A 13180-nucleotide genomic window follows, 5' to 3' on the forward strand; every position below is an offset into this window, starting at 1 on the left:
ATACCTACATACGTTGTATCTATCGTTCAATTTATACGAGTATATGTGCTTCAGTTACATAAATATCACTATTCGATAGAATTGCGGTCATGAATCGTGGAAATTTCACGCCGATTCATATCGTAATTGATGCACACATCGTAGAAATGTCAAAAAAAAACATGCACATGGCGATATCTAATTTTACGCGCATTACGGTAAATCTCATCGCTGGAAAAAAATCATCACAGAGTGATGAATTTACACGCACGTATTGATCCTACTAAAGAAATCGGCGAGTCATAGAAAATATATCATTTTGGTCCAACTCCAAGATGCGATCGTCACCTAGAGTAATTTACATTAGATTAATGTACCGTTTGTTATAGGTGTAAAAATGACTGTATGATTTTTAATTTAGGTACCTATCTGCACTTTTATACACTTACTTCGTCCCTGTTCACCAAATTGGTTTTTCTGTTTTGTTTACAGAGACATGGAAAAAAATACAGAAAAAGAAGGAAAAAAGCGTGTTACTGCTATACGTCGGATTTAGGCAATAAATCCGCGTGTAATGCCATCATTGGCATGTCACTTTTTTTAATACTCATAGTTGTTATATCTATCGCAGTGTTGGCTATTTATATTGGAAGTAAGTATCGATATTGAATACCTATTTTTTTTACATTTACTGCATGCATTTTTATTTAATTCAAAAAACTCGTGTTTATTTAAATTATAAAATTAAAATTTGATATATTTTTTTGTTACTTTAGTGGAAGTAATATTAGATGGAAGTTTAAGAGTAACCTATGGTGATAATTATACCGCAGAACTTTACAATAAAACTAGTCATTTATTTGTAACAAAAGCTCATACTTATAAACTTATGGTAAGTTTAAGCATCCTATACATACATTGACATTCTCGAAGACATTTGTCATCACATTACTTACCTTGATTTTTTTTTTTTACAGATAGAAAAAGTATTTGCAAAAAGTATTTTAGGTCCTGCTATTAAGCAATGTATTATAATGGGGTTTAAAAATGGCAGTATTATCGTATTTTACAGACTGATTCTCGACCGAAGGAAAATTCCTAGGTAAGCGTTCAAGTTTTAATATACTTACCCACGAGTCTCAACTCGACTCACTATTTTGTAATCACAGCAATTTATGAATTTTAATCTTACAAGCTGAGTACACCTATCAAAGTATGCTCACAATATAATGTACCAATCTGTTTTCTGTTCTTTCAGTCGAATATTTGCAAATCTTGAAGAAACTGCAAAAAAAATTCTATTTGATGAAATAACTACATTGAAACCAAGTGCTTTCAACACCATCAGACTCGATCCTAAACAGATCGTTGTGAGAAGTAAGTTTTATTTCAATTTTGTTGATACATATCAATTTCTGCCATTTTTAGTAAGGTATAAGTTAATAATTTTGGAGCTCTGTGACAAAAAAAAATTATTTTAAAAATTAAAAAAAGTAGATACTTATAGCCCAATCTGAAAAGATGGGTACATTGAGCACCTATTTTGGTTTTCTGTCAAAAGATGAAAAAATTCAGAATTATTAAAATAACTCTCCAACCCCCTTCCTCCTTCCCCCCAAAAATTGAAACATTTTATTTAAATAATGTTTGAAAAATTATGATTTAAAATTTTTTTTGAGATTGAAGATTTTTCTGATGCTAATTTCAAAACATGTGTAGGTAGGTTTAAACTGACAAATGTCTGCGTGTTTTAAACATTAAAATGGAAATTCACAAAAACTTCAGATTTTAACTTAATTTTATTTCAGTTTTGATTTGAAGTAAGGCTCAAAGTCAAAAGTTCGAATCAAGTTTCATTAGGTTTTTTCATTTGCTTGAGTTTGAGTAGGTACTTACCTATAGAACAATTTAGCTAACAATGAATGGATTCCTTTTTCAGTCTTTTCTCCAAGTTGAAAAAGACTTCAAAAAGCTTAAAATTTATCCCCTCCCCCTAAAAATAGGAAGAAAGCACTGAAAATGTATTTAGTTTTGATTTGAAGAATCCTTTTTTTTTTTTTTTTTTTCAAGAGCTATAAAACAATTTTTTAGAATAGCTATCGAAGTACATAGAAAAAAACACGTTTAAAACAAAACTTTTGAGCACCGACTGTGATGTTTAAAGCAGCAAACTGCAAACTCTTCAAAAAATTATGATACCCTCCCCTTTTTTTGGAAAAGTTTAAATTTTCAATTGAAAATACTATTCCTAAAACAATGAATATCGAACTACAACATTAGGACCTTGGAGAAGGGAGGAAGCACTCAGCCTGTGCTGCAATTTGCTGGAGAAGTAAAGTTATGAAATAAAGATCCTGAATTTCAATTCTTTTTAAAAGAAAGATTAATCAAATAAAAATTACGGTTTATCATTTTTTTTATGACTGAAGGGGAGGGTGCAAAATGACACTTTTGCCTTATTAAGCTTATATTTTTATAGTTCTTGGCGGGTTTTCCTACGACTTGTGTTTTTTCATTAGAATTTTTAATAGGGAGAGGTTTTTGTCCTCGCTCCAGGTCGTGGAATTCAAATTTGATGCTTCCCAACTCATACAAAACTTTTTGAAGTGTACAAAGTTATCGTAAGAGAAGATTTTTGGTGAATTTTGTTGGGCTAAAAATTAGGAAAAAATCAAAATTTTATCAAATTGACCTAGAATTCTGAAATTTGGAATATACCTACCTACTTCATTTTCAATCCGCTAAATTTATTGGAAACAGTTTCGAACTGTTTTGAGTAAGTAATTCTGAATGCTCCAGCTGATTTTTGAAACTTGAAATTTCCATAAAACTTCACCAAATGGAATTAAAATACCGAAATTCACTCGGAACCTTGATTTCAAAATTCTGAATTGACTGGAGGTGCTTTCGAGTCGTTTTAAAGACTCCAGCGTTTTTTTGAAAATCCCAATTTTTCAAAAAATTTGAACAATTATAATCTAATTAAACTTTGATCTGACCAGTGACCACGTCTCAGGTCAAATTGGTTTCATGAAATGCCTGGTAGAAAAAATATCCAGAAAAAATTTATGAAAAAAAATTTGCTCCCTCTTTCCTTGAATCAATTTCCAAGAAAATCACTACAAATCAATAAACACACTTCAGAGTTTGGAAATTTGTTTGTTTGAAAAAGAAGAAGAAAAAACTCGAATGCCCCAAATAGTTCTTGCATTAACCTCAAATACTTACATAATTATTCATCTCCATCGTGCAATCAGTCTCATTAAAATCAAAGGTCACGTAATCTTCGCCTTCCATAAATTCTTCTCCTAATATCCCATACCTTTATCCCTTTTGATTTTTCCAATTCAACCTTATTTAGGTATTATACTAACGCAATCACACATTACTCTGTTTTCAGAGCACATTTCAAACCCAGACACGCAAACCGAAAGTGTTTTAGAATCTGCCGAAGAAGCCTCGATCAGCAACATGAACCCGAACGGTGTTCTGAAACGAGTCACCCATACGACACCTTCATTAGTCCGCAAACGTCCAGCAGCTCCGATCATCTCACCGGTAACTTCTACTTTACCAACACGTTCGAAAAACATGAAAAAACACCGCCCACCTACGATAGAAAAAACCAGCCGAATAAAATTGCAATTAGACAAAACGACCACTAAACCAGACACAACCACTACATCAAAATCATCGAGAAAAAACATCGACATCAACGTTAGCGCCAATAGATTTTCATTCGTATCGGACGATCGACAAAAACCACTGAATAATTTCAGCGTATCCGGTAACAGTTCATCGGTATTAATCGGCGAAGCCGAAGTAATTACGATACCTTCGACGGCGGTAGGAGATTACTCGGCCGTGGTCGAAGAGGTGACCAGCCAAAGGTCTAAGGTAAAACACGTCGATACTGCCACCGCCACCGCCGGCAGCGTAAGCATCAACATAGTAGATGAAATATTATCTCGTAATAACGGCAAAGTTAGCAGTACGAGTACGAGTGAATCTAATGAACGTAAAATTATCCGGCACGAGATCGATGGCGATGCGTCGATAAACGACGACGACGACGAATCGCAAAACCTAAAACCAATTATCGGCGACGATAATGCGGCTAATTTTTCGCTAAATGTGCCAACGAGGTCAAATATCGCATTAAATAAACCTAGACCGAAACCAGTACTGGTGGCCAAAACCGATAATCAAACTGTTACTACGAATACGACAAAAGATTCGTCGTCTTCGGAAATTAAATCGCATCGAACGAGTACAACAGTGGCTGCGGCTGCGACTGCGGCTCCGGCATCGCCGGAAATCGATCAAACCACCGAAGATAGCGTCATAGTGTTGAATACCGAAGTCGTCACGTCGACCAGTATGCAGGTGTCGTATGGTAATAACGTGTTGGTGGAGGATACGATGCCGGAGCAGACTCAATCTAAATTCGACCCGCTCGAAGACACCGGAGATAATATCACGCACAATGTACCATCGCCGATCGAACTTAACGGCGCTATGAAAACAACGCAACAAAAATACAAGACCATATTTCCCAGAAGTATACGAGAAGAAGACGATCAAAGCGATCCCGGCAAATCGCCCAAGATCAGTACGCATTTGAGTCTGATAATTGAAAAATACAAGAAGCAGCCTTCCAACGAAACGTTACACTTGATCATCGAACAATTCGCCGCCATGTATACGAAAACAACGACGGCGACGCCGGCAGCCCTGACGACAAAATTAAACCTACTCGTCAAGACGAATTACAATAACGGAATGATGTTAAATAAACCACTACTACATAAGATACATCATAATACGACTACTTCTTCAACTACCACCACACCTGCGCCCACCTTAGAGCCTGGTAAGTAGCCGGATTCGGTACCATTGTTAACTGGATAGTTATAGATAGGTACCTATACTTACGTATTGTATGTGTATAGGTATACGTACTTTACTTATACTATTAAATGAAGTCCCCTCCGCCTCACCATCCGCCCACCCCATTAGGTTCTATAGCCATACTTGTATACAGATGAGATGACTTCTGACGAATCTAATGTAGGTACTAATTTTCTTCGTACTTACTTGTGTATGTAGCATGTTCGAATTCGACGAAACAATGCAAGAATGGACAATGCATTTCGGAACATCTATGGTGTAACCAGTTCGCCGACTGTAACGATGGCTCGGATGAAAAAAACTGCACTTGCGCCGACTATTTGAGAGCTCAATTCGCATACAAAAAAATATGCGACGGAATTGTGGATTGTTGGGATTTTTCCGACGAAAATCTATGCGGTTAGTTGATAACCTAGATTACGTACTTATTATACGAATTCTAAGCTAATAATAACAAGAGGGTGCGAAAAACTTCAGATGAATGGGTCGCCAGGGATGGGCTCTGAGCCCGAAATTCGAAAAGCTCTGACAAATATTTGGAAAGTCTTCAAAAGCGAGACCCTGAGCTTGAGCCCTAAAACCGAAATTCGAGGCTTTGAGCCTGCTGAATTTTCCATTAGGCTCCAAAACTATGGATCCTGAACATGAGAGTGGATTGCGAGAAAATAATGTTGGAGGATGTTTTCAGCTCCGGTGGTGTCCCTGAACTCTAAAGCGAATAATTATATGAGACTTCAAAGAGGGAGTATATTTGATAAAAAATCGTAATATTTTTCGCTCCAATTTCTATACAACCTGTTATATGGAAAATGGCTCAGTTTTAAGAATGGTGTTGGAGATTCTGCGTCGATCTAAGCCATTGCCATCAAAATCCAAGACCACTTTCAAAGTTCTGCTAAGTGGTTGGAAATTGCAAATTGCGTTATTTTCGGGCAAATTCTTGTTTCGATCTTGAAAATGTTTTCTTCTCAAATCATTCCTGAAACCGGGGAAAGATTTCGGAGAACAGTGGTGCCAATTTTTTCGTCTTTATTGCGCATTTCAAAGAATCGAAAAAAATATCCAAAAACGTATCAAATTTTGGTATTTTTAATTGGCAACAATAAGCAAAAAATTGGCATCACTGCGTTCCAAAATGTAGGTATTATGTTTTGGCACAATTATTAATGCGAAATGTTGGATAAAAAAAATTTCAAACACAAATTTACCCAAAAACAAGAACATAAATGGAAATTTTCAATCGCTCAGTAGAACCCTGAAACTTGAAAGTGGTCTTAGATTTTGATGGCAATAGCCTACGTCGACGCAGAATCTCAAATACAATTTGGAACTGGAACGTTTCTTCCGAAACAGGTCAAGTGGGAGCTAAAGCGAAAAAACCAACAAATATTTCAAAAATTTCCCCATTTTGAGGGTCCATATGACTCTTCCAAGAGTGCTTCCGAAGCTCAATTTTTTTTTGAGTGACTTTTAACTCAAAATGAAGGTCCTTGCTGAATTTCATCAAAATCTTCCAAAATTTTCCACTACGTACTGAACATACGAGTAAATGATTGGAGTAGCTATTGAGGTGGCTCTTTATACATTTGTGAGATTTTTTCGGATCTTTCTTGTTCCTACTCTCTCCTAAATTGTTTGTTTTTTGGTTTTTATGAAAAAAAATCTTGTAAGTTTTAGCTTTTCATCCAAAGTTATATAAAAAAAGAAAAGAAGAAAAAATCCAGTTTGTCCGAAAGTTTTCCAGTTTTGTACCAGAATTCTTCTGAATTATCCCTTTTTCAAGAAAATACCTCCATACACTCACTTCCACCTCCACCTCCCAAATTATAATAAATGTTTGAAAAATTAAAAAATTGGAGATTTGTGAACAAATTTTTGACAATTTTCATTTTGGTCGGAATCTTTCTGAATGATTTCATTCTAAATAAAAACTAGAGACTCCCTCCCCCTTCAAATGAAATGAAGAAAAATTAAAGAAATTTTTTGAAAATGATTTATAAAAGTTAATATCATTAATTGTTGAATTTTACTCAACTTTGGGAGCTCTATATAAGAGAACAAAAGTTTGGGGGGGGAGGAGGGAGATTTTCTACTCGAAAATGGTAGATACCTACCTACTTATTTCAAAAGATTTTGACCATTAATCAAAAATTATTGTTACTTTTACCAACTTGGATTCATGAATTCAATTTTGATTGATTTTTACAACTTTTTGGGAACTTCCTACTTAGGAAATCAAAATAACTTGATTGATGGTGGCGGTTTTTATTATGGAAAGAAAATTATTCAGAAGAACTCTGACACAAAAATGGTCATTTTTTGGAAAAATATGGATTTTTTATTTTATTTTTTTGTTTTTATAACTAATGAGGAGAGTGGGCTATCATCAGAACTTATTTGGGAGTAATGGGTGGCTGCACTGAAGCAAAAGAAAAAGTGTATTTTCCATTAGTTTAGCTTCTTTGATTTTGGAAATACCTCAAACGCGCAGGGGATCTTTTTTGTAGGAAATTTAATTTCGTTCAAATGGAGAGATAAAAATCTTAAAAGAAAAAAAAATCTTTGAATTTTTTGAATTTTCTTGAACAAAAACTAATGATGACCTTCATTGGAGGAAATTGAATTTACTATAAATGAAATAATATACTTTCATCTTTTTAAAATTATTTCGAAAGTTAAGCCCGTAACATCAACTTGAAAAAAAATAACGTTTTTGGGGAGGTGTTACGATAATTTTCGTGGTTCGGCCACAGAGATGATTGGACAGGTTTATATGGCACTATTTAAAATTCTGGAATTTCCAAAATATGGATGCAGGCTCCAAAATGGCTTAAAACAATCTCCAATCGACTCAAGTTGAAATCAGAGTAGAGTATAGTTACATTAAATTTGAACTTTTCAACTTCATTGGGTAAAATTTTGTGGAAATCTCAACTTTCAAAAATCTGCTGGAGACTCCAAAACCATTTCCAGTAGATTTGCAGTGTAGGGTCAAAAATAGATCACCTACCAAATTTCAGTTTACAGGTCAGTTTGGTAAAATTTTGAATTTTCCCCCATTTTTGAGCCAAATTTGATTTTCAAAAATTCGCCAAAAATCGAAAAATGAGCCTTGACGCCTGAATTTTTGGAAATTTTTCTTCCGATTTAAATCTCTGGAAGGAAAGGGAAAACGAAAGGAGGGGTAGAGGGAGGAAAATCAAATTTTTAAATGGAGGGCTTTTATGTACATCAGAAGCAACTTTTTAGGTCATTTTCGACTCAATTCGAATCGAAGGTCGATTTTATCATCTTATCTTTTAGAGGGAGGACTTTTCAATTGGCGAAATTAGTTTCTACAAATTTTGGAAAAACTTGAAATTTTTGGCTGTGGGAATTTTTTGAATGGTGTCCATTTCGACGAGAATGTCTTTGTGAAGAATGTCCATAATTTTTATTCGGGAACAGAAATTTTGTTTACAGATACATATGAAAAAAAATTCTCGCGTGTACTTACGAGTCATTACATATCATGTACTTCGTCGCTGACATACTAATTCCACGTAAGTCCAAAAAGTGAAATTTTTCAGGAGACACAAAAAACTGTTTAAAACGTTCATTTTATAAAAATTCCAGCAACTTTTCAATTTTATGTTTTATGGCAATACCTGGATGGTATTCGTCACACATATCATTACTTCAACATCAGTTAATTCAATTTTATTTAATGAAATGTGGACATACGAGGTTTTCTTGTAACAAAAACCTCGTATGTCCATGGTAATTCATGGCAAAAACCTCGTAAGTCCTCTGACTTACGAGGTTTTTGTCCTAAAAAATTTGGACATACGAGGTTTTGTTTCTTTGAAATTTTAAAACGGTCCGGTAGGAGCGCTTGTGGGTTGTTTGGACTTACGAGGTTTTTTCCATTCGATTCCTCGTGTTTTTTCCTATAAGAATATACAAAAAAGTGATTTTCGGTAAAAGCTGGACTTACGAGGAATTAGTATGTCAACGACGACTTTTAAGTATTACTCTATTACTTATTGATAAATTCAATTTTCAGAGTGGTGTTCTCCTCAAATGTATGTTTGCGAGAATGCCAAACTTTGTATCGAACAAAAAATGTTGTGCGATGGGAATCGAGACTGTCCTTTGGGTGACGATGAAAAAAACTGTATCACTATAACACCATTTTCGCAGAAAAATAACGATATCACGTATCAATCTAATGGTAAATATTTAATACCTATCAATTTTCATATTGATTAAGTAGGTAATGCATTCAGTTATAGTAATGACTAGCCTCTACATTTTTTTCAAAGGTATCATAACTGTTCGAAGAGGTGGCGTGTGGGGAAAACTATGCTATAAAAAAGAAGCTAACGATTCAGTTTTTGATACTACGAGTAGATTAGCTGAACTTGGAAAAGCTGTTTGTAAAACGATGACTTTCAGGTACGTTCATCTTATTCTAGTATTAGGTAATCAATTTGCTTTCGCTAATGAGGCGAATTATTTCAAGAATTCGTCAATCGTACGTTCATTCATGCATAGAAACTATAATTTGAAATGTCTATATTTTTGTTATTCTGTATAGGAATTTTATAGGAATTAAAATAATTAACGATCAGGAAGATTCGAACGTTAATGATTCATCCATCTATTATCATTTGGTTAATATACAGAAGAATTCGACAAATTCATTTCGAAGGTAAGGAAAAGAAAATGCGAATGAAGCTGCATATCTTATTATTTTGCAGGAGTTACTTTTTTAAAAGAATCATTTGATGTACCTGAATGTAATTGTGAGTAATACGACTCGTTTCAGGAAAAACTTCAAATTCACCAAAATCGATTGTCATAATAAACAAGTAGTGGAGGTAATTTGCGACGATTTAGAATGTGGAATCCAAACCCAAATAGGAAAATCACGAGTCCATGGAAAGTAAGTACCTACCTACGCAGAAAATGATACCTATATAAATACGTAAGAAAAAAATCTTTAAAAACTATAACGATGAAGAAGATTCACCAAATCTCACACTTGAAAAGATATTTCCTCCAAACCGCGAAATTAAATCTTTAACAAGCGTTAATCAACACATAAAGCGTGAAATTATTATCGCAGGTATCGTGGCGAGCGTAGATCTCGAATTGTCGGAGGTGGAAGTGCAGCTCTAGGCGCTTGGCCATGGCAAGCGGCACTCTACAAAGAAGGAGAATTTCAATGCGGCGCCACATTAATTTCTAACAAATGGCTTCTTTCCGCTGGCCACTGTTTCAATAAGTACGAGTAATTTTCGAAAAAAAAAAAAATGGAAAAATTTTCTTGCATAATGTTAGGTTATTTATGAACGTACTTGTATCGTTTATTTCAGCGCATTGCACGACTACTGGGTGGCGAGATTAGGTATATTGAGAAGAAGTTCAACGCTACCGTCTCCTCACGAACAGATTAGACCAATTCGTCGTATAATTGTGCATCCAAATTACGCGGATGCTGGCTTCGTTAATGATATATCGTTGTTGGAAATGAACTCGGAGGTGCAGTTTACCAATTTCGTCAGACCTATTTGTTTACCAAATCCGAATAGAATTTTGCTAGATGGAACATTGTGTACGGTTATCGGATGGGGCCAGTTGATGGAAACTGGAAGTGTTTATCGTAAGTTTGAAGATTCAAACATCATCTCTCACCTATTCCTTACCCCAGCTGTCTCGTTTTTAGTAAATTTGAAATTCAATAATTCTGATCAGCCCTCTCAATTTCATTGAAATTTAATTCCCTATTTACACGAATAATTTTTTTTCCACAGCTGATACCTTACAAGAAGTACAGTTACCAGTAATATCACCCGGCGAATGCCACAAAAGGACACTATTCTCACCATTGTACAAAATCACAGACGGTATGTTATGTGCTGGATTCGATCGCGGAGGTCGCGACGCTTGCTTAGGGGATTCCGGCGGCCCACTCATGTGCCAAGTAAATATTTTCTTCCTCTTCAATATTTGTTTGTTTTATGTAATCCCCATATGATTTGTTAATAAAACCGATCATTATATGTATTATGTGGATAATTTTCAGGATAATGGAAATGCGTGGCATTTATACGGAATAACGAGCAACGGAAACGGATGCGCGAGAGCGCACCGACCGGGCGTCTATACTAAAGTGGTTAATTACGTGAACTGGATCGATAACAGTGTTGAAAACACAACGAGAGCGATTATGCCCAAAATTCAAGCCACTTGCAATGGTCATAGATGCCCATTGGGCGAATGTTTACCCAAAGCTAGAGTCTGCAATGGATACATGGAATGTAGTAATGGAAGCGATGAGATGAATTGTTGACGTGTTTTAATTTGTTGGAGAACCAACAAAGCTGTTGAGCCAGAAATTTTTCGAGAGTATTGTGAAAGTGAATTTGAAAGACGAGGTTTTCACAGAAAATGTTCAATGTATGTAATGCATTTATTTATAATGTAAGTCTGTGGAATGAATTTACCGATGGTGAAAAATCAAATATGAATCACACAAATGTCTTGAAAGATTTTAAGCTTTTGTTAGGTATTTTTATATTTTATGAATTTTAAAACACCCACCTACATCTTCAAACTGAATTTCCAATCACGTGTACCTGTGGCCTCATTTCCTTTTCTTTTTTATATAGTTAGGTAGGTACCTATTTATATCTATGTAGCATAGGAAATCCAGAAAGTGAATCCCCAAAACCGAACCGATAACAATTCGGAAATAATGTACCTAGACCTACTTAAGTACCTCTACCTACACATCACTGAAAAAACTTCGTTAAATGTGTAGTCTATCTTGAAGAATGTAGGAGTAAACTTTTCTTAAATGAAACAAGATCAAACAAATTTTCACCACGAGATTAAGAGAGGATAGGCACAAAAAAATGTCCAATTGGAAAAGTTTCTGCATAATTTGCAAATTGAAGGAGCTCCGAATCAACTTTTAAAAAAGCTCCCGGTACCTAATTCAAAAGTTGTCCGATTGGCCAAAAATAAGTACATTTATGGAGAATAGGAAGTAAAAAAAAAAAAAAAATGAAATTCACAAAAAAAGTTTTTACTGTTTGAAGTTGATTTCGAAACAAATTCAAAAAATTCAAAAAATGTGACCACTTTCATCCCTTTACATACCTCAAAATGACCGACTGGGAGAAATATTCGTAGACTTGACTTTTTGACGTACAGGGTGCCCAGAAATATCGTGAATCCCAAAGAAAGTTTTTTTTATTAAAAATATAGGTTGGCAACGTGAAATAGATGAATATGATTGGTGCAATGTTATCACCTTAGTCTAACAACCAATCATGTGCTATCATTATTATAGTTCAGTGTGATCAACCGAAACATTTAGCAGAAAACTTTTTTAGGGGTTCACGATATTTCTGGGCACCCTGTACTGTGAATCGTTTTTCAAATCCTGATATCTGTTTGGAAAATCTGTAGGTGGGGCAAAAACTAATCCGATCTGTCTGCTTTTATTGCCAAGAATTCCTTTTTCTTCTTTCAACGAAATTCCTCCTTCAATTTGGAAACAGGCAACTTGTTCAACCGCGATCTTTAGAATGAAAAATAAATAAATAAAAATAGGACTGGAATATGTTGGAATTTTCATTTATTCGTAACAAATATAAATCAACTTTTAAGTTTTTTTTTTAATGATCAAATTTGAAATAATTTTGTTCGCAAAAGTTTTGAAACGAGAAATATTTTCAATTTTTTTTTTTTTTTTTTTTGAATCAAATAATTTATTTGATGATATTTTATCATACAATATGTGAATGAATACCTACAAATTATCACATCTTTCAAAAACATTAGACTGAATTTTAAGGTGCCTATGTGTTATCTGTTTCATTTTGATGCTTCTATAGGTAACTTTTATTTATTTTTAATGACAAATCCCTGCTTTATAATTTTTGTTTTTAATTTTTTTTTGTGATTTGCATTTATTTTAATAATTTATTATCGTTTATAAAATACAAAAATTGAATAATTGTTCCGCTTGTTTCTTCAAGATCGTAATGATGTACATTTTCAATTTTCAATACCTATAAACTTTTAGGAAAAGAAATGCGTGCTCTACCTACTCACAAGTAAAATTTTAGTAAAACGTGTGAAAAGAAGACGTTCAACGTTCAGGCGCAACTTTTCAAGATTCTCTTGCAAAATAGGTTCAAAATGTTTAAGGAACTAATTTTTAAAAAATCTATGTACCTATTCTCAGAATTGAATTGTTTATACTTAACTCATTCAGTTTTAAAGAATTCTCAAA

At 34.3% G+C, this 13180-nt stretch overlaps 1 protein-coding gene across 1 annotated transcript in view; it reads left to right on the forward strand.

The window, feature by feature from the left end:
* Positions 1-12641, forward strand: part of LOC135836203 (serine protease nudel-like) — a 33401-nt gene extending 20760 nt beyond the window's left edge. Inside the window, exons 2-15 of the mRNA XM_065350877.1 lie at positions 472-631; positions 756-871; positions 957-1081; positions 1238-1356; positions 3380-4852; positions 5089-5289; positions 8936-9103; positions 9195-9327; positions 9470-9583; positions 9701-9817; positions 10001-10159; positions 10251-10537; positions 10689-10858; positions 10961-12641. Coding sequence (XP_065206949.1) covers positions 472-631; positions 756-871; positions 957-1081; positions 1238-1356; positions 3380-4852; positions 5089-5289; positions 8936-9103; positions 9195-9327; positions 9470-9583; positions 9701-9817; positions 10001-10159; positions 10251-10537; positions 10689-10858; positions 10961-11227 — 3609 coding nt within the window. The 3' untranslated portion in view covers positions 11228-12641. The remainder of the gene's footprint in view (positions 1-471; positions 632-755; positions 872-956; positions 1082-1237; positions 1357-3379; positions 4853-5088; positions 5290-8935; positions 9104-9194; positions 9328-9469; positions 9584-9700; positions 9818-10000; positions 10160-10250; positions 10538-10688; positions 10859-10960) is intronic.
* The last annotated feature ends 539 nt before the right edge of the window (positions 12642-13180 follow it).

This window comes from Planococcus citri, chromosome 2, assembly GCF_950023065.1.
Source record: "Planococcus citri chromosome 2, ihPlaCitr1.1, whole genome shotgun sequence".
Lineage (NCBI taxonomy): Eukaryota > Metazoa > Arthropoda > Insecta > Hemiptera > Pseudococcidae > Planococcus > Planococcus citri.